Source organism: Lampetra planeri, chromosome 64, assembly GCF_965212315.1.
Source record: "Lampetra planeri chromosome 64, kcLamPlan1.2.h2, whole genome shotgun sequence".
Lineage (NCBI taxonomy): Eukaryota > Metazoa > Chordata > Hyperoartia > Petromyzontiformes > Petromyzontidae > Lampetra > Lampetra planeri.
This window is the reverse complement of record NC_136170.1, coordinates 2,538,017-2,564,452: the sequence shown is the minus strand read 5'-3', so window position 1 is coordinate 2,564,452 and position 26,436 is coordinate 2,538,017. Positions and strand designations below refer to the sequence as shown.

Here is a 26,436-nt window from a genome sequence, read left to right as displayed (position 1 = left end):
AATCACCGCGTGTGTGTTAGAGAGTAAACCCACTACAACATTCACAATCACTTACTAATCGGCTGTGTCGGGTGGTGGTGGTAGCTTCACGACACATTTATATTTACGCGATCTAAACCCTATTGTAGAGGTTTTTTTATGGGTTAGTTCGCGTAAATGTATCAATGTTGTGTCGTTAAAACCCGCCACCACCCGACACAGCCAACTAGTAAGGGGTTGTCACGTAAACAGAACGTGGCCAATTCGTCACTAGTACAGCATCAGTGTGTAGTGTAGTGTGTAGTGTAGTGTATAGTGTAGTGTGTAGTGTAGTGTGTAGTGTAGTGTATAGTGTAGTGTATTGTGTAGTGTAGTGTATAGTGTAGTGTATAGTGTAATGTGTAGTGTAGTGTGTAGTGTAGTGTATAGTGTAGTGTATTGTGTAGTGTAGTGTATAGTAGTGTATAGTAGTGTGTAGTGTAGTGTGTAGTGTAGTGTATAGTGTAGTGTATAGTGTAGTGTAGTGTGTAGTGTATAGTGTAGTGTATAATGTAGTGTGTAGTGGAGTGCGTAGTGTAGTGTGTAGTGTAGTGTATAGTGTAGTGTATAATGCAGTGTATAAGTGTAGTGTATAGTGTAGTGTATTGTGTAGTGTACAATGCAGTGTATAAGTGTAGTGTATAGTGTAGTGTACTAGTACAGCAACACCGGTGTTGGAGAGCCATGCCACAAACATTCACAATCCGAATACGACATTTCGCCAGTAATGACAGTAGTGTATAGTGTAGTGTAGAGTGTAGTGTATAGTGTAATGTATAGTGTAGTGTATAGTGTAGTATACTAGTACAGCAACACCGGTGTGTTGGAGAGCCAAGCCACAAACATTCACAATCCGAGTACGACGTTTCGCCAGTAATGACAACCAGCTTCATCAGGCGACAGCCAACAAAAATAAACTCACATTACCACGAATCGTCTTTCTTGTTCTACCTGTTTCAGCAGCAGCAGGAGCAGCAGGGATTGCCATCATCGGTGTGGCACTCAGCAGCAGCATCTGCAACAGCAGCAGCAGCGTAACGTGATTCTGGGTGCGCATGGCTCAACTTCTTGAGCAGAGACGTGCAGATCGGGGGGGTGGGTGGGTGAGTGGGTGGAGGTGACTCGAGCTGGAGTTTGAGATTTAACGAAGACCGGTGGAGGCTGCTCCTCCCTCTACATATCCTCTCCTTCATCCACCCCTCCCTCCACACCTTGATCATTCCCTCCCTCCCTCCCTCCACACCTTGATCATTCCCTCCGTCCCTCACTTTTTTTTTTTACGATCAGTGGAAACAAGAAGATGCTCGGTGTAGTCGGCACTTTGCTTCGTTCATCATTTCGTTTTTTTGTTTTTTCAATGCTTTGCTTTATGTGCCCCCCCCCTCTCTACCCCCTCTCTCTACCCCCCTCTCTCTCTACCCCCTCTCTCTCTACCCCCCCTCTCTCTCTACCCCCCTCTCTCTCTACCCCCTCTCTCTCTACCCCCTCTCTCTCTACCCCCTCCTCTCTCTTTACCCCGCCCTCTCTCTCTACCCCCCTCTCTCTCTCTACCCCCTCTCTCTCTACCCCCTCTCTCTACCCCCCTCTCTCTCTGTACCCCCTTTCTCTACCCCCCCCCTCTCTACCCCCCCCTCTCTCTCTACCCCCCTCTCTTTCTCTCTACCCCCTCTTTCTCTACCCCCCTCTCTCTCTACCCCCCTCTCTCTCTACCCCCCTCTCTCTCTACCCCCCTCTCTCTCTACCCCCTCTCTCTCTACCCCTCCTCTCTCTCTACCCCCTCTCTCTATACCCTCTCTCTCTACCCCCCCTCTCTCTCTCTCTACCCCCCTCTCTCTCTACCCCCTCTCTCTCTCTACCCCCCCTCTCTCTCTACCCCCTCTCTCTCTACCCCCTCTCTCTACCCCCCTCTCTCTCTGTACCCCCTTTCTCTACCCCCCCTCTCTACCCCCCCTCTCTCTCTACCCCCTCTCTTTCTCTCTACCCCCTCTCTCTCTACCCCCTCTCTCTCTACCCCCTCTCTCTCTACCCCCTCCTCTCTCTTTACCCCCCCTCTCTCTCTACCCCCCTCTCTCTCTACCCCCCCTCTCTCTCTACCCCCTCTCTCTACCCCCCTCTCTCTACCTTCTCTCTCTCTACCCCCCCTCTCTCTACCCCCTTCTCTCTCTACCCCCTTCTCTCTCTACCCCCTCTCTCTCTACCCCCCCTCTCTCTACCCCCCTCTCTCTACCCTCTCTCACTCTACCCCCCTCTCTCTACCCCCCTCTCTCTACCCCCTCTCTCTCTACCCCCCTCTCTCTACCCCCCTCTCTCTCTACCCCCCTCTCTCTCTACCCCCCTCTCTCTCTACCCCCTTTCTCTCTACCCCCTCTCTCTCTACCCCCTCTCTCTCTACCCCCTCTCTCTCTCTACCCCACTGTCTTTCTCTCTACCCCCCTCTCTCTACCCCCTTCTCTCTCTCTACCCCCCTTCTCTCTCTACCCCCCCTCTCTCTACCCCCCTCTCTCTACCCTCTCTCACTCTACCCCCCTCTCTCTACCCCCCTCTCTCTACCCCCTCTCTCTCTACCCCCCCTCTCTCTACCCCCCCTCTCTCTACCCCCTCTCTCTCTACCCCCCTCTCTCTACCCCCCTCTCTCTACCCTCTCTCACTCTACCCCCCTCTCTCTACCCCCCTCTCTCTACCCCCTCTCTCTCTACCCCCCCTCTCTCTACCCCCCTCTCTCTCTACCCCCTCTCTCTCTACCCCCCTCTCTCTCTACCCCCTTTCTCTCTACCCCCTCTCTCTCTACCCCCTCTCTCTCTACCCCCTCTCTCTCTACCCCCTTTCTCTCTACCCCCTCTCTCTCTACCCCCTCTCTCTCTACCCCCTCTCTCTCTACCCCACTGTCTTTCTCTCTACCCCCTCTATCTACCCCCCTCTCTCTCTACCCCCCCCCCCCCCCTCTGTACCCCCTCTCTCTACCCCCCCCTCTCTTTAACCCCTTTCTCTCTACCCCCCCTCTCTCTATACCCCCCCTCTCTCCCTACTCGACGTCTATGTTCCCCCTGTTTTCTATGTAAAAAATTTTCATTGCCACATCCATCACCGATGGCTTCCCCCTCCTTAGCTGCATCACCACCCCCCTCCTCCCTATGCATCACACGTTAAGCCATTTCTTCAGAACTGCCTTCACGTGTTTAGCACGCGCGTGTCCTTCCTCCGATCAGCCGCCGTTGGCTACGTGCGGTGCGAAAGAAGTTCGACGCGCATCGTTTTCTCCATCGCTCCGTGCCACGGGTGAAAGGTTTTCCGAGTTTCCGTCTGTTGAACTTCTTTCGTACCGCACGTAGGCAACCGCGGCTGATCAGAGGTACGGGGGGAGGAAGGACACACGCAGACTAAACGCATGAAGGCAGTTGTAAAGAAATGGCTTAAATTTTAAATAATAAAAATGTAAAATACTGTAATAAATTGGAAATAGTAAAAGCAAAAACACCACAATTTTTTTTAAGAATAATCAAATTAAAGTTAAAGGAATGTATTACTTTGCTTATTTATTATTAAACATTTTATTTTATTATTTTTTGTTTTCTATCTACTTGACTTTACCGAAAGAACCAAGAATATATAATTAGTTTATTATGTAAGTTAAAAATTTGTGTTTTAATATTTACGTTTTTTTTTTCATTTAGGGCCCCTTTATAACACCATATGCTACAGGCCCCGCACAAGCCTGGTGGTGTTCATTCAGACGCTGTCTTCCCGACAGACCTGTTCTTCAACTGAGGACGGCTGCTTGCGTTGTGGCCGAAACGTCGTGAGAATTGTATTTTATTTTTATAATTTTATTTTTTCCCTTCTACGTGACTTTACCGAAAGAACCAAGAAGATGAATCCCTGCAGTCACGAAAGCTTTAAATCGAAATTTATCAAAACGTCTATTTAATTAAGTAGAACGTGTTATCTATATTTATTCAAAGTTGCGCATTTTGATGTGACGTCACATTTCTCAACCCCCCCTCCTCCCCCTCGTCACACATCGTCACAAATGTCTGACCCCCCCCGCCCCCCTATGTGCGTGGCGTCATTTATGGATGGCCCCTTGACCCAAAAGTACGCTGGAAGCTACACGGGGGACCTTTGTCTTTATCTGCGTGTGCAGTACCGTATTGATACAGTGGAGGGCGCCACGATCCATTGACAGCCGCTGTTACATCGCTTTCATGGCTTTGACGTTTTCGTGATTTTCTGTTTGCACTCAGTCACATATTGACTTTAAAATATTTTTTGTTCATGTTTTAGTTTTTTGTTTGTTGCGGTTGCACCCGATTCAAGAGCCGAATGGCTCACAGGGCTACACCTTTTTTCGATTTAAAGCTTTCGTGACTGCAGGGATTCATCTTCTTGGTTCTTTCGGTAAAGTCACGTAGAAGGGAAGTAATAATAAAATAATAATAAAACATAATAAAATACAATTCTCACGACATTTCGGCCAGAGTCTGACTCTGTCTCCTCGACAGACCTGTTCTCCACCTGAGGACTGCTACTTGCGTTGTGGCCGAAACGTCGTGAGAATTGTATTTTATTATGTTTTATTTGTATTATTTTATTATTTCCATTCTACGTGACTTTACCGAAAGAACCAAGAAGAGGGCTATACCCAATAATGAACTTGAACTTGACTGCAAGGATCCATACTCTTTGGCGACTTATTTAATTCCACCATCTACATCACTGCATTACAAAGCCTAAGTTTGAACTCCAATCTTTGTTTCGATTTAAAGCTTTCGTGACTGCAGGGATTCATCTTTTTGGTTATTTCGGTAAAATCACGTAGAATGGAAATAATAAAATAATAACATTATTTTATTATGTTTTAATTTTTTATTATTTTATTATTTCCATTCTACGTGACTCCAATCTTTGCTCGGGATACGCAACGCTCCCAGCCCCCCACATTCACCATGCCCCCTTCCCCCCATCCCCCCACGACTATATAATTCCTCGTCACAGCCACCTCTTGAGACACACTTAAGCGGTTGTGCTTTCACTAAGTTGTCCCCACCTGAAGAAGGACGCTTGTTTCGATATAAAGCTTTCGTGACTGCAGGGATTCATCTTCTTGGTTCTTTCGGTAAAGTCACGTAGAAGGGAAATAATAAAATAATAAAAATAAAACATTATAAATAAAGCATAATAAAATAATTCTCGGTGAGAATTATTTTATTATGTTTTATTTTTATTTATTATAAATAAAGCATAATAATATAATTCTCGGTGAGATTTATTTTATTATGTTTTATTTTTATTATTTTATTATTTCCCTTCTACGTGACTTTACCGAAATAACCAAGAAGAATGACGCTTGTGTTGCGCCCGAAACGTCGTGATTTTTTTTTTACTACGTGACTTTACCGGAAAAAAACAAAGAGGATGCATTTGTGGCTTTATTTTGGTGATTTCGAAAACGTTTTTTGGTTTGGCCATGTTTGTTTGTTGTAGTACGGAGTTCGAATGATGGCTTTAATCTAAGTTGTCTTGTGGTTGTTGTTGTTGTTGTTTGACTTGCATCCCACTGGGATTTTTGCACAGCGTTGGTGGACGGTGCTTTTTTTCTGGAAGACTTTGCCGTTTTTTCCTGGATTTTTCTGTTTGCGCATAGTCACTTAGTCACTTTAAGATGTTTTCTTGTTCGTGTTTTTGTTTTTTGTTTGTTGCGGTTGCACCCGATTCAAGAGCCGAATGGCTCACAGGGCTACACTTAATACATGAAATTGAAACTGAAAACAGTCGTAGTTATTTTTTCTCTGTGTGCCTATGTTGTGCGTCTCTCTCTGTGTGTCTCTGTATTGTGTCTCTGTGTGTCTCTCTGTGTGTCTCTGTGTGTCTCTGTGTTGTCTCTATCTGCTTGTGTGTCTGTCTGTGTGTCTGTCTGTGTGTCTCTCTCTGTGTGTCTCTCTCTGTGTCTCTGTGTGTCTCTGTGTAGTCTCTCTCTGCTTGTGTGTCTGTCTGTGTGTCTCTCTTTGTGTGTCTGTCTGTGTGTCTCTCTCTGTGTGTCTGTCTGTGTGTCTCTGTGTTGTCTCTCTCTGCTTGTGTGTCTCTCTGTGTGTCTATGTTGTGTGTCTCTCTCTGTGTGTCTGTGTTGTCTCTCTCTGCTTGTGTCTCTCTCTGTGTGTCTCTGTGTTGTCTCTCTGTGTGTCTCTGTGTTGTCTCTCTCTTTGCTTGTGTGTCTGTCTGTGTGTCTATGTTGTGTCTCTCTCTGTGTGTCTGTGTGTGTCTCCGTGTCTGTGTTTTGTCTCTCTCTCAAATTTAGTTCTACCTGATAACGACTGCTTGTGTCGCAATCGAAACGTCGTACTCCATTACTTCATTAATTTTTATTCTTGGTTCTTTCGGTAAAGTCACGTAGAATGGAAATAATAAAATAATAATAATAAAACATAATAAAATAATTCTCACGACGTTTCGGCCACAACGCAAGCAGCCGTCCTCAGGTGAAGAACAGGTCTGTCGAGAGGACAGAGTCTGAATGAATGTGGCCGAAACGTGAGAATGATTTTACAATGTTTTATTTTTATTATTTTATTATTTCCACTCTACGTGACTTTACCGAAAGAACCAAGAAGATGAATCCCTGCAGTCACGAAAGCTTTAAATCGAAATTCATTAATTTTGATAATTGTTTTTTTACCCTTCTATCTGGCAACAAAACTGACACCTTTTTACAAGGAGTCATTTTTGCATAGACCGCAATACCTGCAGTCTTTTGTTTGCATTATGACTGCAGGTATTGCGGTCTATGCAAACATGACTCCTTGTAAAAAAAAAGGTGTCAGTTTTGTTGCCAGATAGAAGGGTAAAAAAACAATTATCATATTTTTACTGGCAAATGAGGTTCCCATAGTGTAGATTCATTAATTTTCTTTACCGAAAGAGCCAACGAATAAAATGGGAGAAACCAATTTGGTCCACACCCCCCCCACATCCCACCACCCCCCCATCGTTTAAAGAGGCGAATGGTTTCGCCCGCTGCCCGCAGTTCCACGTGCGTCGCGAAGCTCCGTGGAGATGTCCCGCTCGCCGCGTTCGTCGCAGGCCGAGGGATCCACGCGAAGACTTCTCCGATTTGATCGCCTCGATACGACGGTGCAGGATCAAGGTAAATGTGTGGAAATGCGTCGTGAACGTGGCCCCCCTACGTGTTTTGTTTTTAAAGAATTTTTTTTTTTAAAAACGCATAATTTTTTTTTGGCTTGTACAGTAAATTAATTTTTAAACAAATTGTATTCGTTATACAGCTCGAATGATACGACAAAATCGATAACCTTAAACACCCGTTCGTTGGTAAAGGTTGAAGGGCAAGTCTCGTGCTTTCGTAATGGAGCGAGTGCAGAATCGTGAACCGGAATTGATATCTTGAAAGCGTTTAGCGCGGGGCTCCCGTAAGCTACTACTACATATGTAGCAGCAGCTACTACATATGTAGTAGCTAATACACATGTAGTAAGCTAATACTACATGTGTAATAGCAGCTGATTCTACACATGTAGTAGTAGCTGCTACACATGTACTGCTACACATGTACACATGTACTGCTACACATGTAGTAGCTGCTACACATGTAGTAGCTACTACTAAACGTGTAGTAGTAGCTGCTACACGTGTAGTAGTAGCTGCTACACGTGTAGTAGTAGCTGCTACACGTGTAGTAGTAGCTGCTACACGTGTAGTAGTAGCTGCTACACGTGTAGCAGTAGCTGCTACACGTGTAGCAGTAGCTGCTACACGTGTAGCAGTAGCTGCTGCTACACGTGTAGCAGTAGCTGCTGCTACACGTGTAGCAGTAGCTGCTGCTACACGTGTAGCAGTAGCTGCTGCTACACGTGTAGCAGTAGCTGCTGCTACACGTGTAGCAGTAGCTGCTGCTACACGTGTAGCAGTAGCTGCTGCTACACGTGTAGCAGTAGCTGCTGCTACACGTGTAGCAGCAGCTGCTAAACATGAGTCTCTGTGGGTCTCTGTGTGTGTGGGTCTCTGTGTGAGTCTACTACATATGTAGTAGCAGCTACATATGTAGTAGCTACTACTACACATGTAGCAGCAACTGCTACACATGAGTCTCTGTGGGTCTCTGTGGGTCTCTGTATGAGTGTGGGTCTCTGTGTGAGTCTACTACATATGTAGTAGCTACTACACATGTAGTAGCTACTACATATGTAGCAGCAGCAGCTACTTTCGCTACTACGATATAATCCGGCACTGGACAGCGGTCAGCTGAAACGAACGAGGCCCGACCACTCGATCTGCTGCGGTGTCCGCGGCCTTGCGAGTGAGCAGCGTGGTGGTGTCTGTGGGTCTCTGTGTGGGTCTGTGGGTCTCTGTGTGAGTCTGTGGGTCTCTGTGTGAGTCTGTGGGTCTCTGTGTGAGTCTGTGGGTCTCTGTGTGGGTCTGTGGGTCTCTGTGTGAGTCTGTGGGTCTCTGTTGTGAGTCTGTGGGTCTCTGTGTGAGTCTGTGGGTCTCTGTGGGTCTCTGTGTGAGTCTGTGGGTCTCTGTGTGAGTCTATGAGTCTGTGGGTCTCTGTGTGAGTCAGTGGGTCTCTGTGTGAGTCTGAGTCTGTGGGTATCTGTGTGAGTCCGTGGGTCTCTGTGTGAGTCTGAGTCTGTGGGTCTCTGTGTGAGTCTATGAGTCTCTGTGTGAGTCTGTGGGTCTCTGTGTGAGTCTGTGGGTCTCTGTGTGAGTCGACGAGTCTGTGTGAGTTTCTGTGTATATGAGTCTCTGTGTGAGTATTTGGGTCTCTCTGAGTCTGTGAGTCTTATTGAGTCTATGCGTCTCTGTGCGAATCTGTGGGTTTCTGTGTTTCTCTGTGTGAGTCTCTGTAATCCCAACTGACGTCTGCTGTATATTTGGAGTTTGCATGTATTTTTCTCGTCATCATCATCATCATCACGGTGGCTAGGAGATGTTAACTACCTCGCCTGGTACACAGGAGGTCGTGGGTTCGATCCAGACCCTGACGCCTGCTGCTGCTGTATATTTCAAATTTGCGGTGTCTCTCATCATCACGGTGGCTATGAGATGTTAACTACCTCGCTTGGTATACAGGAGGTCGTGGGTTCGATCCCAACCCTGACGCCTGCTGCTGTATATTTGGAGTTTGCGGTGTCTCTCTCTCCTTGTGGTCGCATGGATTTTTTTTTCTCAGGGTGCTCCGGCTTCCCCCCCTCCACACTTATAGAATGAACATCACGCGTATTTATTTGGCTGCTCCTCTACAATTCCCACGTGATGATAGACGAGCCCACTTCGTTGAGCTATCGTTTGTGTATAGCTCAGTGTGGGACCTTGCACCCGGTAACATGAACAAAACTTCGTTTAGTTTTTAGTGTACGGGCTGGTCTAGATGTCTTGTGACCCCCCCCCCCCCCCATTTAATTCTCAAAAACCGTAATATTTTTTGTAGACCCAATGGATGTGAAACCAGCAATGAATTCAGCAAAGGAAAAACTTGTTGGCGGTCAGTGTACGGGGGAGCGGTAGTGTAGTAGCGGGTAGCGCTACGCTACGCTGCGAACCCGGCGACCCGAGTTCGATTCCCGCTCACGGCCACCAAACAGCGATGTCGATTATCTGAAACGTTGACCGGCGCTCCCCTCTAGGTCGACTCGGCCTCGAACGGGCACCCGCGTGCGACATGTTTTGCTGGTATCAAAGGATAAAAAAACAACGATAGGTTTTATACCCCTTTCTGACAATTAAACAGGAGGTGTTAAGATTTTTAAAAAAACAATAACAACATCAGTCTTGGTTCTTGATTATTTGCATTTATTTGAACGGCTGTTAGCCAAAACGTCGCACGTATATATAATAAACATACATTTCCTTCTAAAGCCACGGTGTTGTTGTTAACTTTCTTGTTACACGGATGGTCCCGTTGAGCCAGTTTTCCCCGGCTTTATTTTTTACCACGCTAGATCCGTGCTGATTCGTGAGCAGCAGCAGCAGCAACAACAGCAACAAAGACTTCACGTGTCAACAGCATTCCCCAGACAAAGACAAAGGTCCCCTGTGTAGCCTTAACAGACTGTTGGGGCAAGTGCTGTTAGCGAGCAGCACCTATGAAGCCCGGCACGGCGCACGAGGGGGTGGGTGGCCAGCACCACGCCCGGCCGCCTTTGTCTCCCCATTGGGCGATGTTTACACGCCACACCAGGTACTCATTTGAGGCCGAGTCGACCTAGGGGAGGCCCAGGACCGGTTTATAAACTCGCCAACTCTTTTATTGGTCACGAGCGGGAATCGAACCCAAAAGTGACCGAGTTCGTGGCCAGCATCGCTAACCGCTGCACCACCGCTCGCCGCTCATTTGGGACCAACAACAACAACAGTCTGCATCGGTGACGTCAGATCTCACGGCCTACCCGTACCCGGCCGCACCAGGGTCGCAAACGGGTACCCGTACCCGGCCGGAAATGAGTGACAAACGGTGACTCACCAGTGACTCACGGCCTACCCGTACCTGGCCACACCAGGGTCGCAAACGGGTACCCGTACCCGTAGCCGGCCGGGTAGCCGGGTATCGGGTAGGGTACGAGTATCGGGTACCCGGTTGTGACCTCTGCTCTGTGCGTCATCGCCCCCCCACCCCCCTCTTCACTTCCCCAGCCTCTCGCGGCTGGGGCGTCATGTGGGCCTTGGTGTGCGCGACGGTGCTGGTCATGGTGCTGCTGCCGCTGCCGCCCGTGGCCACGGCCGTGCCCGTGGAGAGACGCGAGGAACTCCTGAGCGAGGAGCGCGCCGGCCGTGTGGGCGGGGCGCTGGTCCTGTCCCCGCTGGAAGTCCAGGTGAGAAGCGGTCGAGGTCGCGATGTCCTCGCAGCTGATAGACGTTGATGCCACCGCCATCACCATCACCGCCACTACCGCCATCACCACCACCGCCATCACCACCACTGCCATCACCACCGCCACCACCACCACCGCCACCACCACCACCGCCATCACCACCGCCATCACCACCGCCACCACCGCATCACCGCCGCCACCACCGGCATCGTCGCCGCCACCACCGCCGCCACCACCACTACCACCGCCATCACCACCACCGCCACCACCACCACCGCCACCACTACCACTACCTCGCCTGGTATACAGGAGGTCGTGGGCTCGATCCTGCTGTATATTTGGAGTCTGTGCGTCCCACTCTCTCCCCGTGGTCGCGTGGATTTTTTCTCCGGGGGGCCCTCTGGGTTTTCAACGTCGCGCGCTCAGAGCATTTGGCTGCTGCTGGAAATCTCCACACGACGACGACGACGACGATAAGCCTCTCGTTTGTGATAGCCACGTCGCTTCTAAAACCAATCAGCATATTTTGCTACTGGCAAATGAGGTTCCAATGGTGTGAATGCAAAATAGTTTAGACGTAGTCGTGGCGGCGGTGGTGGTGACGATGACCGGTGGCGCCGTGGCCCCCGGCCGCCCGGCCGTGCGAGCAGGTGAACGCGAGTTTGGCGAGGGCCATCCTGGACGAGGTGGAGACGGCGGTCAGGACGGGCGTCTACCCACCGGCCATTCACTTCTTCAAGGCCAAGCCCCTGATTGAGCACAGCGCCGTGTTCCAGTTCATCAGGAGGATGCCCAAAGGTGCGCGATGGCGAGCGGGGCGGTGGTGGCCGATGTGGTGGTGATGGTGGTGGTGGTGGGTAGTCGTGGTGGTGATGGCGGATGTGGTGGTGGTAGTGGGTAATGGTGGTCGTAGTGGCGGCGATGGTAGTGGTGGCGTTAGTGGTGGTGGTGGTGGGTAGTGGTGGTCATAGTGGTGGCGATGGTGGTAGTGGGTAGTGGTGGTCGTAGTGGCGGTGATGGTGGTGGTGGTGGTGGTCGTAGTGGTGGCGATGTTAGTGGTGGTGGTGGCAGATGTGGTGGTGGTAGTGGGTAGTCGTGGTCGTAGTGGCAGCGATGGTGGTGCTGGTAGTGGTGGCAGATGTGGTGGTGGTGATGGGTAGTGGTGGTGGGTAGTGGCAGCGATGGTAGTGGTGGAGGTGGCCGATGTGGTGGTGGTGGATAGTTGTGGCGGATGTGGTGGTGGTGGTGGTGGGTAGTGGTGGTCGTAGTGACAGCGATGGGGGGTGGTGGCAGTAGTGGCGGTCATGGTGGCCTTGATGATGGTGGTGGTGTTTTGACGGTTGTGATGGTCATGGTGGCTATGGTGGTGGGGATGGTGGTAGTGCATTGGTGGTAGTGTGGAGCTGTAGTGGCAGTGGTGTTTGCGCACTGCGCTACGAAGCCGGCTACCCGAGTTCGATTCCCGCTCACGGCCAAAACCAGTTGACGATTATCCGGACTGGGCCTCCCCAAGGTCGACTGAGCCTCAAACGAGTACCAGTTTCTCCCTCCACATTTAGAATCGACAAGCGTTTTTAGAGTATTTGGCTGCTATAAATTTCCACACGATGATAAGCCACGTCCTTGAGCTATCATTTGTAGCCAGGTCGCTTCGGGGAAAAAAGAGGTACACAGCGTACCTGGTAACAAGTATAACCCGTAAAAACAAAGTTTTTCACTATAAATCCTTTATATGCGTGGCGGCTAGAGTCCTCTCGTCCTCTGACTTGAGATGGCTGCCACCTATGGGTCAGATGATTGCATTGCACCATTAAGCAATTGGTAATTAAATATAATATTTTTGTCCTAAAAAGTGTAAAAATTTGGAAAAAAATCTTGGAAAAAAATCACGGACATTAATTGTCACGCGCGACGAGTCTGTGTGCAAAATATCAGCTCGATTGGATCACGGGAAGTGGGTTAAAAAACGACCGAAAGATTTGCACGGTCGTAAGCGCGCAAGCAAGCAAGTGAACTTTATATAAAGGATTTAAAAATAACAAAAAACAGTTCGTAGTTATTTTCTTTTGGAATGCTCGCAGACCTGCCACCGTAACGCCCTGCCCTCGAACCCGAACCTGACCCCGCGACCCCATGACCCCGCGACCCACCAGGAGCGGCGCTGCACCTGCACGACGTGGCGCTGGCGAGCGTGGAGTGGCTGGTGAAGAACGTGACCTACCGGCCGCACTGCTACGTGTGCCTCCGGCCGGAGCCGGCCTCGCCGCGGTTCAAATTCTCCGTGCGGGGAGCCCCCAGTCCGGACTCGTGCCGCTTGGCCCCCGACGGTTGGGAGCTGCTCGCGGACCTGCGACGCCGGACGCCCCTCGGGGAGGACTTGGACTCGAGGTGACGGGGAGTAAAGTTCGGTAGAAACCGACGTCGGTCGGGCGGGGCGGGGCGGGGGGGGTGTGCGCGCCGACGCTTGTTAACGCCGTTAACGCCGGGCCGACGTCGCTTGCGGCCAAACGCCTCTCCCGGCGTGCGTCTCCCAGGCTGATGCGGGGCCTCACGATGGTGACGGAGGACCCCGCCGCCGCGTACCCGAACCAGAACGCAGCGTGGCGCCGCTTCGAGGACGTCCTGAGCGGTGCCTGCGGCCTCGTGCTGCACGCCCCCGTCTTCCGAGACTACTTCGCTCGCGCTCTGCAGGAATTCTACGAAGACGGAGTCTCCTACATCGAGCTGAGGACGCTGCTGCCCAACGTGAGCGGCACGGGACTCGCTAAAACTTTGCCTGGGCCTCGCTAGGCTTTACTAGGGCTTTCTTTGCCACTAGGCCTCGGCCCAGCGTCGCTAGGACTCTGCCAGGCTTATCTAAGCCTCGTTAGACCTCATCTAGGCCTCGCTGTGTCTCGCTAGGCCTCGCCCAGGTTTCTCTAGGCTTCTCGCTAGGCCTCGCTAGGCCTAACTAGACCTTGGCCAAGCCTCATCAGGCCCTTCAGGTCTCGCAAGGAACCTTGTTCTGCCTCGCTATGCCTTGCCTAGGCTTCGCTAGCCCTTGAAAGGCCTCGACCAGGCCTTGTCCGGGCCTCACCTCCTGTTATCTCCCGTAATAAAGGTTTTTTTTTGGGGTTAGATCGCGTAAATATGAACGTTGTGTCGTTAGCCCACCACCAACCGACACAGCCAATTATTAAGGTTTGTCACGTGGAGAGTGAACGCACAGCATTTACAATTTGAGTAGTGTGATGTTTCGCTGGTGATTACAACAAGCAGCTTCACCGGGCGATTTTGCCGCAACTGCGAAGAGGTCTTCCCGTGTCCACATGTTTCATACGTGTCTCCGTGTTGTCTCTGCGTGTCTCCTGACGGGTCGCAGTGCGTCCACCGAGTGTTATCGCGTCTCCCCGCGTGTTCCCGTTGCAGGTGTACGACCTGGACGGGCGACTGCACGGACCGGAGTGGGTGGTGCGCGCGTACCAAGATGTGTCTCGCGAGTTCTCTCACCAGAATCCGGGCTTCCTCGGGGTCAAGATCATCAGCTCCATCAACAGGTGAGACGATCGTCGCAGGTGAGGCCAGGTCACATGACTCGGCACAGGTGAGACACTGTCGGCCGGTGAGACGCCGTCACGGGCGGGACATCGTCACAGGTGAGACATCACGGTTGAGACCATCTCACCTGACCTGTCACAGGTGAGATACCATCACACCTGACCCATCACAGGTGAGACATCACGGTTGAGGCCATCTCACCTGACCTGTCACAGGTGAGATACCATCACACCTGACCCATCACAGGTGAGACATCATCGCAGGTGAGACATCACGGTTGAGACCATCTCACCTGACCTGTCACAGGTGAGATACCATCACACCTGACCCATCACAGGTGAGACATCACGGTTGAGGCCATCTCACCTGACCTGTCACAGGTGAGATACCATCACACCTGACCCATTACAGGTGAGACATCATCGCAGGTGAGACATCACGGTTGAGACCATCTCACCTGACCTGTCACAGGTGAGATACCATCACACCTGACCCATCACAGGTGAGACATCACGGTTGAGGCCATCTCACCTGACCTGTCACAGGTGAGATACCATCACACCTGACCCATCACAGGTGAGACATCATCGCAGGTGAGACATCACGGTTGAGACGATCTCACCTGACCTGTCACAGGTGATACACCATCACAGGTGAGACGTCAGCACAGGTAAAATTAAATCGCAGTTGAGACCATCTCACCTGACCCACCACCGAGCCGCGTCGGGCACATCCGGTCAGCTCTTTGTCATCTCTCTCTGTCTGTCTCTCTGTCTGTCTGTCTCTCTCTGTCTCACTCTCTCTGTGTCTCTGGTCTCTCAGGAAACAGAACAGCTCCGCTATCAGGATGGCCATCGAGCAGACCGTGCTACTGCGCAAGGCTTACCCCGACTTCCTCGTGGGCTTCGATCTGGTAGCCGGAACGCCGCGCCCGTCTGTCTCCCGTGTGTCTCCTCCCGTGTGTCTCCCGTGTGTCTCCCATGTGTCGTCCCATCGTGCGTCTCCCATGTGTCGTCCCCCCGTGGTCATGTAGACCGCATGCCCAGCCACCGCATGCCTACACAGATTTTGTTCGGCCGGATAGAGGGGGCTAAAACGGGCGCGGAACGGGCTAGAGAAGAGATGGAGTGACGTGGTACAGGAGGACGTGGAGCTGAGTGGACTTGCCGATGACTGGTACCAGCGGTGTCAAGATCGGCCTCTGTGGAGGAGGCTCGTGAAGGACGCTACTGGGCAGTTGGAGGAAGTCGCCCTCCAACAACAACGGAGGGTGGAGGAGCGACGCTCACAAGAACGAGCGGAGCGCCGGGTGGCTAAAGCACAGCAAGTTGGCACAGTAGGGGGCACAGGTGGTACATCGGCCAGTCATCTCAGTCAGTCTATCCATGGCACCTGGGTCCGTCCTGTGACCTCCTGCCAGCGGGCGTTCGACACTTCACGTGGCCTCAACGTGCACCTAGCCTGGCACAAGCGCCGTGGTGATGTCACCACCACTTAGTGGTGAATGGCGGTTGTTGTTGTCCCGTGTGTCTCCGTGCGTCTTCCCCGTGTGTCCCCCGCTCGATCCGGTGCCAAACCTTCCACGCGGTGATGCGTCCGCCGTGTTGGCGATACTACATTTTAGTAATTTTTTTATTTTATTTTTCGCGCGGTAAGATGTCAAAGTCACTTTGTGAGCTGAGCAGCCGAAGTGGGTCGCTGGCCTCGGTGAATGACGAAGGTGTCGCCTGGGTCTCAGGTGGGGCAGGAGGACTCTGGGAGCGACCTGTGGAGCCTTCGCGATGAGCTGGAGAGGCCGGCCAAGTCCGGGATCAACCTCCCCTACTTCCTGCACGCCGGCGAGACAAGTGAGGGGACGCGGTGGTGGTGGTGGTGGTGGTGGTGGAGGTGGTGGTGGTGGTGGACTAGGTAGCAGTAGTGGTGGTGGACTAGGTAGCAGTAGTGGTGGTGGTGGTGGTGGTGGACTAGGTAGCAGTAGTGTTGGAGGTGGAGGTAGTAGTGGTGGTTTAGGTGGTGGTAGTGGTGGTGGTGGTGGTGTAGGTGGTAGTAGTGGTGGTTGTCATTTAGATGGTAGTAGTGGTGGTTGTGGTTTAGGTGGTAGTAGTGGTGGTGGTGGTTTATGTGGTAGTAGTGGTGGTGGTGGTTTAGGTGGTAGTAGTAGTGGTGGTGGTTTAGGTGGTAGTAGTGGTGGTGGTTTAGGTGGTAGTAGTAGTGGTGGTGGTTTAGGTGGTAGTAGTAGTGGTGGTGGTTTAGGTGGTAGTAGTGGTGGTTGTGGTTTAGGTGGTAGTAGTAGTGGTGGTGGTTTAGGTGGTAGTAGTGGTGGTGGTGGTTTAGGTGGTAGTAGTGGTGGTGGTGGTTTATGTGGTAGTAGTGGTGGTGGTGGTTTAGGTGGTAGTAGTGGTGGTGGTGGTTTAGGTAGTAGTAGTGGTGGTGGTTCAAGTGGTAGTAGTGGTGGTTTAGGTGGTTGTAGTGGTTGTGGTTTAGGTGGAAGTTGTAGTGGTGGTGGTTTAGGTGGTAGTTGTAGTGGTGGTGGTTTAGGTGGTAGTAGTGGTGGTGGTGGTGGTTTAGGTGGTAGTAGTGGTGGTTGTGGTTTAGGTGGTAGTAGTGGTGGTGGTGGTGGTTTAGGTGGTAGTAGTGGTGGTGGTGGTGGTTTAGGTGATAGTGGTTGTGGTTTAGGTGGTAGTGGTGGTGGTGGTGGTGGTTTAGGTGGTAGTAGTGGTGGTGGTGGTTTAGGTGGTAGTAGTGGTAGTGGTGGTGGTGGTTTAGGTGGTAGTAGTGGTGGTGGTGGTTTAGGTGGTAGTGGTGGTGGTGGTGGTTTAGGTGGTAGTAGTGGTGGTGGTGGTGGTTTAGGTGGTAGTAGTGGTGGTGGTGGTGGTTTAGGTGGTGGTGGTGGTTTAGGTGGTAGTAGTGGTGGTGGTGGTGGTTTAGGTGGTAGTAGTAGTGGTGCTGGTTTAGGTGGTAGTAGTAGTGGTGGTGGTGGTGGTGGTTTAGGTGATAGTGGTGGTGGTGATGCACGTTCTGGTGATTTATGTTTCCTGTCTCTTCCCCTCCCCTCTCCTACCCTCACTCCATGACCCACCACCCCCCCACCCACCCACCCACCCCACTCACCCACCCACCTCGCCCCGTTGCCGTGGGGGAGGCTGGGAGGGCGCCGGCGTGGACGTGAACGTGCTGGACGCGCTGCTGTTCAACACGACGCGCATCGGGCACGGCCTGGCGCTGGTGCGCCACCCGCTCGCCTTGCGCCTTGCCCGCTCGCGGGACGTACCCGTCGAGCTATGCCCCATCTCCAACCAGGTGCGGGCACACGCTAGCGGCGGGCACACGCTGGCGGTGGGCACACGCTGGCGGTGGGCACACGCTGGCGGCGGGCACACGCTGGCGGTGGGCACACGCTGGCGGCGGGCACACGCTGGCGGCGGGCACACGCTGGCGGTGGGCACACGCTGGCGGTGGGCACACGCTGGCGGTGGGCACACGCTGGCGGTGGGCACACGCTGGTGGGCACACGCAGGCGGTGGACACACGCCGCGGGTTTTAGGCGGGGTAACCGGCGCGACCGGGTTCGTGCGCAGGTCTTGTCCGGGGTTCGTCGTTGGGATCAACCGCCCGCTGATTTGGCCGGAGAGCAGCTCAACGTATAGAGGAGCGTGGAGCTTGGGCAATTGTTGTATTGTCTTGGTGGTCGCCGGTTGGGCTGCGGTAGGTGCGTAGGTGGTTAGCAGTCGTAGTCCTTGGCGCGAGATAATTTACCTTCACAAGTCTCAACGACGTGTTCCACCATCGTAATTGACGTCGACCCCCTCCACATCCTCTTCCCCCTCCCCCTCCGTCATCACAACCCACGCCCTCCACCCACTTCACACACCCACACCACCCACCCACGCCCTCCACCCCACCACGCCCTCCACCCACAAAAACCCACACCACCCACACCACCCACCCACACCACCCACCCACACCACCCACCCACGCCCTCCACCCCACCACGCCCTCCACCCACAAAAACCCACACCACCCACACCACCCACCCACACCACCCACCCACACCACCCACCCACGCCCTCCACCCCACCACGCCCTCCACCCACAAAAACCCACACCACCCACACCACCCACCCACACCACCCACCCACACCACCCACCCACGCCCTCCACCCCACCACGCCCTCCACCCACAAAAACCCACACCACCCACACCACCCACCCACACCACCCACCCACACCACCCACCCACGCCCTCCACCCCACCACGCCCTCCACCCACAAAAACCCACACCACCCACCCACACCACCCACCCACACCACCCACCCACGCCCTCCACCCCACCACGCCCTCCACCCACAAAAACCCACACCACCCACACCACCCACCCACACCACCCACCCACACCACCCACCCACGCCCTCCACCCCACCACGCCCTCCACCCACAAAAACCCACACCACCCACACCACCCACCCACACCACCCACCCACACCACCCACCCACGCCCTCCACCCCACCACGCCCTCCACCCACAAAAACCCACACCACCCACACCACCCACCCACACCACCCACCCACACCACCCACCCACGCCCTCCACCCCACCACGCCCTCCACCCACAAAAACCCACACCACCCACACCACCCACCCACACCACCCACCCACGCCCTCCACCCCACCACGCCCTCCACCCACAAAAACCCACACCACCCACACCACCCACCCACACCACCCACCCACACCACCCACCCCACCACGCCCTCCACCCACAAAAACGCACACCACCCACACCACCCACCCACACCCTCCACCCCACACCACCCACACCACCCACACCCTCCACCCACACCCTCCACCCACACCACCCACCACCCACACCCTCCACCCCACACCACCCACACCACCCACTCCACCCACTCCACCCACACCTTGCACACACACCCACCACCCACACCCTCCACCCACCACCCACACCACCCACACCACCCCCGCCACCCACGCCCTACATCCACACCACCCACACCACCACACCCTCCACCCCACCACCCACTCAACCCACACCCTCCACACCCACCACACCCTCCACCCACACCACCCACACCACCCACACCCTCCACCCACACCACGCCACCCACCCACTACCCCACCCCCCCAACCCTCTCGTGGACGACGACGACGACGACGACCTCCAGGTCCTGGGCCTGGTAGCCGACCTGCGCTCGCACCCGGCGAGCGTGCTCTTCTCGCGCGGACACCCCATCGTCGTGTCGTCCGACGACCCTGCCGCGTTCGGCTCGCGCGGCCTCTCCTACGACCTCTACGGCGCCGTCATGGGCGTGGCGGGCGGACTTGGCGCCGACCTCGCCACGCTCAAGCAGCTGGCGCTCAACTCCGTGCGGTGAGAGGACGACTGGCAACGGCGAGCGGAAGTCGATCTCCGTCGACGGTTTTTTTTGCGAGCGAACGTCACCGTCGCCGCCGCAAGTGCGTCCGGTTGGCTCCTGGACTCCTCGATTTTTCCCCGTAGACAGTGGAAACGGTTGGGACATCCCTTATCCCCCCCCCGGTGTGCGTGGTTTATCCCCCAACCCCCTCCTCCTTCTAATCGGCCGTATTTAATGGGCGGGGCGGTGGTTTTATCGGTGATAAATCCACAAAAACGCTGGAGAATTAAAACTAAAAGCTCCGCTCCAGAGTCACGTCGGGAACCGAACCAGGCCCCTGTTCGCGTCGTCGTGAATCGAGTTTCTGCGGCGTAAATCGATCCGTGGCGGCACCGTGTAAAAACGTCGTAATGTGTGGACCGTCGTAATCGAACCGTCGTAAAACCGGAGCCCGTCTGCGTTATGTCTTTAACCGTGTGTAAGTAGACGGAATGTTCCCTTGGGACTGAAATGTAAATGGGGGGGCGATTTTTTTTTTAATTAAATTACCGATTGGTATCTCCAAACCGCTGCAGAGTTTGTCAGCGCCGAGGTTACTGGGGGACCGTCGTCACACCAGCCCCTCCCCCCCACCCGGGTCGCTCCGAGTCTCTCCAGCGTCCTCACCCGCCCCCACGCCCCTTGCCTGCCCACACCGCCTCCGGCTACGGGCCTTCGACGTCTCTCCAGCGACCCCTCCCCCCCCCCCCCGGTTGGCAGCAAGTGGCAGGGGGGCGGTGACGTAAAACCTCAAACCCCCGACCCTCCCTCCCGTGGCAACGAACGCTCTGCCGCAGGTACAGCGCCATGGCGACGGGCGCCAAGGCCGAGGCGACGCGGCGATTCCACGCGAGCTGGGACGCCTTCGTCCAGAGAGAGGCGGAGCAACTCGACGGGACGCACCGAGCCGCCACCACCGCGCAGCCCCACAGCGAACTGTGACCCCCGACCCCCGCCCTCTCCCGACCCCCGGCCTCTCCCGACCCCCGGCCTCTCCCGACCCCCGGCCTCTCCCGACCCCCGCCCTCTCCCGACCCCCGCCCTCTCCTGACCCCCGCCCTCTCCCGACCCCCGCCCTCTCCCGACCCCCACCCTCTCCGCCGTGACCCTCGACCCCCGCCCTCTCCCGACCCCCGCCCTCTCCCGACCCCCGCCCTCTCCCGACCCCCACCCTCTCCGCCGTGACCCTCGACCCCCACCCTCTCCCAACCCCCGCCCTCTCCTGACCCCCGCCCTCTCCCGACCCCCGCCCTCTCCCGACCCCCACCCTCTCCGCCGTGACCCTCGACCCCCACCCTTTCCCGACCCCCGCCCTCTCCACTGTGACCCTCGACCCCCACCCTCTCCTGACCCCCACCCTCAACCGTGACCCCCAACCCCCACCCTCTCCCGACCCCCACCCGAGTCCATGCCACGGCGGCCCGGTGGTGCAACCCGTCTGGCGCTGTGCTCACCTATCCTCACCACTCACCTGCCTGCACCCCCCTCACTGACACCACTCACCCGCCCGAACCCCTGGCTTGCCCTCACCCATAACCTATCCTCACCACTCACCTGCCCTCGCCTACCTTACCTGTCCTCACTACTCACCTGCCTGAACCCCTCTGACCCTCACCACTCACCTGCCCTCGCCAACCTTACCTATCCTCACCACTCACCTGCCCACGCCAACCTTACCTATCCTCACCACTCACCTGCCTGAACCCATCTGACCCTCACCACTCACCTGCCTGCACCCCTCTGACCCTCACCACTCACCTGCCCTCGCCTACCTTACCTATCCTCACCACTCACCTGTCCTCACCACTCACCTGCCCTCGCCTACCTTACCTATCCTCACCACTCACCTGCCCTCGCCTACCTTACCTATCCTCACCACTCACCTGCCCTCGCCTACCTTACCTATCCTCACCACTCACCTGCCCTCGCCTACCTTACCTGTCCTCGCCCACCTTACCTGTCCTCGCCCCTCAAGTGCCTGAACCCCTCACCTATGCGCGCCCCTTGCTGCACTGGGGTGGCAGTACAGCCAAAGTGGGTTGCGATCCCATCCGTAACAACATAAATCGTCGTCGTCGTCGTCGTCGTCGTCGTCATTGTCGTCGTCGTCGTCATCGCTACTCTTTGGTTCTTTCGGTAAAGTGACGTATAAAGATAAAATAATAAATTAAATCCTAGCATACGACGTTTCGATTGCAACACAAGCAATCATCATCAGGTATAAATGAAATAGAAACACAAATCTAGTAGACTTAGAAATGTAATGTAATACAACAGAGAGTCGGATAACGTAACGGTCAACACCCTTCCTGGTTGATTACGTTCTTCCTGAGAATGTTACATTTGAGAGAGAGATGAAACACAGAACCAGAGACACACAGACAGACATAGAAGTAGAGACAGATATAATAGAGATACATAGAGAGAGAACAACACAGAGACACACAGAGACACACACAGAGAGAGACACACAACATAGACACACAGACAGACACATAAGCAGAGACAGATATCACAGAGATACATAGAGAGAGAACAACACAGAGACACACAGACGATCATCGTCAATGCTCCATCGTTCGATTAAAAAATAATATTGCCCCCGCTCAGGGAAGTTGAACACTGGGCGTCACGTGGATAGACTGAACTCCGCCATGGGAATGTGGAGTTGCCGTCGACGGGGCCCGGGTTGAACCACTGGAGAAGAGCGAACTTCGTTGTTCACTGCGGGTGTGGGCCGATTCGCCTCCATCCGATTCACGGCGATTCGTTATCGCGTTCGGCGAAAACACAAATTCTACGTTTCCTTTGATTCGTTATAACGTTCGCTGGCTCACAGCGGGAGAGGGGCAGATGCTGTTACCGCGCCTCCCCCAGTAGCCGGCTTTGTTTGATTCGTTATAACATTCGACAGCTCACAGCGGGAGAGGGGCAGATGCTGTTACCACTCCTCCCCCAGTAGCCTGCTTTGTTTGATTCGTTATAACATTCGACAGCTCACAGCGGGAGAGGGGCAGATGCTGTTACCACTCCTCCCCCAGTAGCCGGTTTTGTTTGATTCGTTATAACATTCGACAGCTCACAGCGGGAGAGGGGCAGATGCTGTTACCACTCCTCCCCCAGTAGCCTGCTTTGTTTGATTCGTTATAACATTCGACAGCTCACAGCGGGAGAGGGGCAGATGCTGTTACCATTCCTCCCCCAGTAGCTGGCTTTGTTTGATTCGTTATAACATTCGACAGCTCACAGCGGGAGAGGGGCAGATGCTGTTACCATTCCTCCCCCAGGAGCCTGCTTTGTTTGATTCGTTATAACATTCAACAGCTCACAGCGGGAGAGGGGCAGATGCTGTTACCACTCCTCCCCCAGTAGCCTGCTTTGTTTGATTCGTTATAACATTCAACAGCTCACAGCGGGAGAGGGGCAGATGCTGTTACCACTCCTCCCCCAGTAGCCTGCTTTGTTTGATTCGTTATAACATTCGACGGCTCACAGCGGCGGGAGGGTCAGACGCCGTTACTGCGCCTCCCCCGGTAATCTATTTTCTTTGATCCGTTATAGCGTCCGATAGCTCGCAGTGAGAGGGAGAGACGCCGTTACTGCCCCCCCACCCCCACCCCTAAGCAGCTCACCGCAAAATTCCTATTCACATTTGTTCATTTTATTTGACCTTACCAGGCAAGGCCCTAACTGAGCCGCCAATGTAGCTGCTTTTTGTTCTTTTTAAGAAGAGACACTGGCCATGATCACAAGAGAAGCTGCCCGTCGCCATCGCCGCGTGGGAAATGTTCTAGCGGCGGTGGCGGCATCAGCGCGGAAGCGGCAGCAGCGAAGTGGTCCGTGAATCAGAGGTCGCAAACGGGTTTTGATTCCTTACCCGTACCCGGCCGCACCAGGGTCGCAAACGGGTACTCGTACCCGTACCCGGCTGGGTACCCGGCTGGGTACGGGTAGGGTACGGGTATCGGGTACCCGATTGCGACCTCTGGGATGAAGTCACGTTGCAGGCGCGGGTGGGTTGATTCTAGGAACTTGAATTGTGAGGAGAGACAAGACGTTGGGAAATGAGTGACAAACGGTTACTCACCAGTGACTCACGGCCTACCTGTACCCGTACTCGGCCGCACCAGGGTCGCAAACGGGTACCCGGGTATCGGGCAGGGTACGGGTATCGGGTACCCGATTGCGACCTCTGCCGCGAATGCGCGACGTCGTTTGTGATATGTGGGGGCGGCGCGGGCAGATGGAGGAAAAACCCCGGGAGGTGCCGTTGAGGTCGCGAAAGGAACACAAATCCAAACTTCTCGTATCGAGGTGATATCCTGTAGCCGAGCAAAGTTGATTTCGCTGAACCGGCTGAGAAACCTAGGAGGGCCCCAGGGTACGGCACGGCGATGTTTTATTTGCCGGGAATATATTTTATTTATTTTGAGGCAATGTAATGGGGACCCGCTGAGCCACTCCAGGTCTGTTTTACAAATGTAAGTGTCGTGCATTTGGAGAAAAAACGAAAATAAACTCGTTCCGGAATGAATTTCAAACGTCTATCTGCTCAATATTTATTCGGGTATCCTTGCTGTGGTTGGTTACGTACGGTGCGAAAGAAGTTCAATGTACGTCCACGCCTTGTTTAAGTTGTTTGTCCTTCCACCGCGCACCTCCGATTAGCACGGTTAGCTACGTACGGCGCTAATCGGAGGTATGCGGTGGAAGGACATCAAACTGAACTCACAAAAAGCATCTCTGAAGAAATGAGTTTGCAATCTAGATCAGCGGTCCCCGACCTTTTTGGTACCAGGAACTGGTTTCGTGGATGACCAATTTTTTCACGGACCGGGGGGAGGGGCAGGGGGAGTTCATCATTGGGTCTTTCCCACTTTTCAAAGACTCATTTTGGCTCGGTGTTAGCAGCTTTTGTGGGCTTACCAACACTGACTGAGACTGGTCAACAAAAAAAAAAATTCTGGCCTGGACTTTTGCAGCTGTTTTAGACTAATTTCAGGGTGCCGATTCCAAATCTGATCTCAGATTTGCTCTATCACATCTCATTTTTATTCTATCGGCATACCCCATTTTCATTGATTTTACCCGAAATTCACTCTGTCACTTATGATTGCAAGTTGTTGCGAGTCAGTGACTGCTTTAGTGTTAAAATATGGTGCTGTATTTTTAGGATAGTGTGTTTATAATATAATTTTATGTAGATATCCACATTTATTAAATATTATTCTTCTGCAGTTTTTATTGAAAATGCAATATGTGATATCTCAAAAACCTGATGTGATAGACAAAAACTGATGCCAGATTTGGAATCAGCACCCCAAAATTACCTTAAACCCGTTGGAATACCTTATGCCAAAAAAGTGTGTTGACCAGTGTAATCGATTATAATAATCGAGTATAATCGAGGATCTGCATTTTTTTTATGTTACCAGGTTAAAGCCCGCTCAGCTGGCCATCACTGAAGTGATAGAGCAAATCTGAGATCAGATTTGTAATCGGCACCCTGAAATTAGTCTAGAACAGCTGCAAAAGTCCAGGCCAGAAAAAACATTTTTTTTTGTTGACCAGTGTTATCTGTCGATTTAAAGCTTTCGTGACTGCAGGGATTCATCTTCTTGGTTCTTTCGGTAAAGTCACGTAGAAGGGAAGTAATAAAATAGTAAAAACAAAACATAATAAAATAATTCTCACGACGTTTCGGCCACAACGCAAGCAGCCGTCCTCACCTGACGGCTGCTTGCGTTGTGGCCGAAACGTCGTGAGAATTATTTTATTATGTTTTGTTTTTATTATTTTATTACTTCCCTTCTACGTGACTTTACCGAAAGAACCAAGACGACAGTGTTATCTGCTCGGGGGGGGGGGGGAAGTGGGCACCAGATTAACACAACTGTTTTAACATCTTAACACAACTATTTTATTGCCAGAAAGTGGTAAAACCTATTATTACACTTTGATACTGGCAAGGGAGGTCACGTGATGCAACGGAAGTTCATTTTTAGTTTCGCCGTCACCCAACCGGTACGAGCGCTAGCCGATGGCCTTCGCTTCGGCCGCGTGGCAGCAGGTGGCAGCAAACCGCAGCACGTGACAACATTGATCGAGTGTCGCGTCCAATCAGCTTCCTGGATGACGGGCAACCGCGTGCCTTGTGGACGTCGTCATAATCGTGTCAACCCACGTGGTTTATAAGCCCCTCCCCTCCCCCCCCGTATTCTCGTGCAGGGAAATTGAGTTTTCAGGTCCGTGCGGCTATTTGTAAATCCTTTATATTAAGTTCGCTTGCTTGCTTGCGCGCTTACGACCGTGCAAATCTTTCGGTCGTTTTTTAACCCACTTTCCGTGATCCAATCGAGCTGACATTTTCCACACAGACTCGTTGTGCGTGACAATGAATGTTCGTGAAAAAAAATTTCCACAATTTTACACTTTTTAGGACAAAAATATTATATTTAATTACCAATTGCTTAATGGTGCAATGCAATCATCTGACCCATAGGTGGCAGCCATCTCAAGCCAGAGGACGAGAGGACTCTAGCCGCCACGCATATAAAGGATTTATAGTGAAAAACTTTGTTTTTACGGGTTATACTTGTTGTGTGTTTCTCCCTTGTGATGGGACTTTGTAGGATGAACGTTGAG

General features: G+C 53.1%; 1 protein-coding gene across 1 annotated transcript; it reads left to right on the top strand.

Moving 5' to 3' along the window:
* The first annotated feature begins 7,022 nt into the window (after positions 1 to 7,022).
* Positions 7,023 to 24,325, top strand: ADA2 (adenosine deaminase 2). Its single transcript, XM_078619682.1, has 11 exons — positions 7,023 to 7,156; positions 10,660 to 10,838; positions 11,489 to 11,636; positions 12,992 to 13,226; positions 13,373 to 13,583; positions 14,247 to 14,374; positions 15,198 to 15,288; positions 16,114 to 16,222; positions 17,518 to 17,675; positions 19,561 to 19,766; positions 20,589 to 24,325. Exons 1-11 carry the CDS (start codon positions 7,066 to 7,068, stop codon positions 20,731 to 20,733), a joined length of 1,701 nt encoding a protein of 566 aa, XP_078475808.1. The 5' UTR covers positions 7,023 to 7,065; the 3' UTR covers positions 20,734 to 24,325.
* Positions 24,326 to 26,436: the final 2,111 nt, after the last annotated feature.

Excerpts from the sequence above, each read along its gene's own strand:
- ADA2 (XM_078619682.1), top strand. The coding sequence starts at position 7,066 with ATGTCCCGCTCGCCGCGTTCGTCGCAGGCCGAGGGATCCACGCGAAGA. Across the intron at positions 7,157-10,659 it reads TACGACGGTGCAGGATCAAG|CCTCTCGCGGCTGGGGCGTC; the intron begins GTAAATGTGTGG and ends TCACTTCCCCAG. Across the intron at positions 14,375-15,197 it reads ATCATCAGCTCCATCAACAG|GAAACAGAACAGCTCCGCTA; the intron begins GTGAGACGATCG and ends CTGGTCTCTCAG.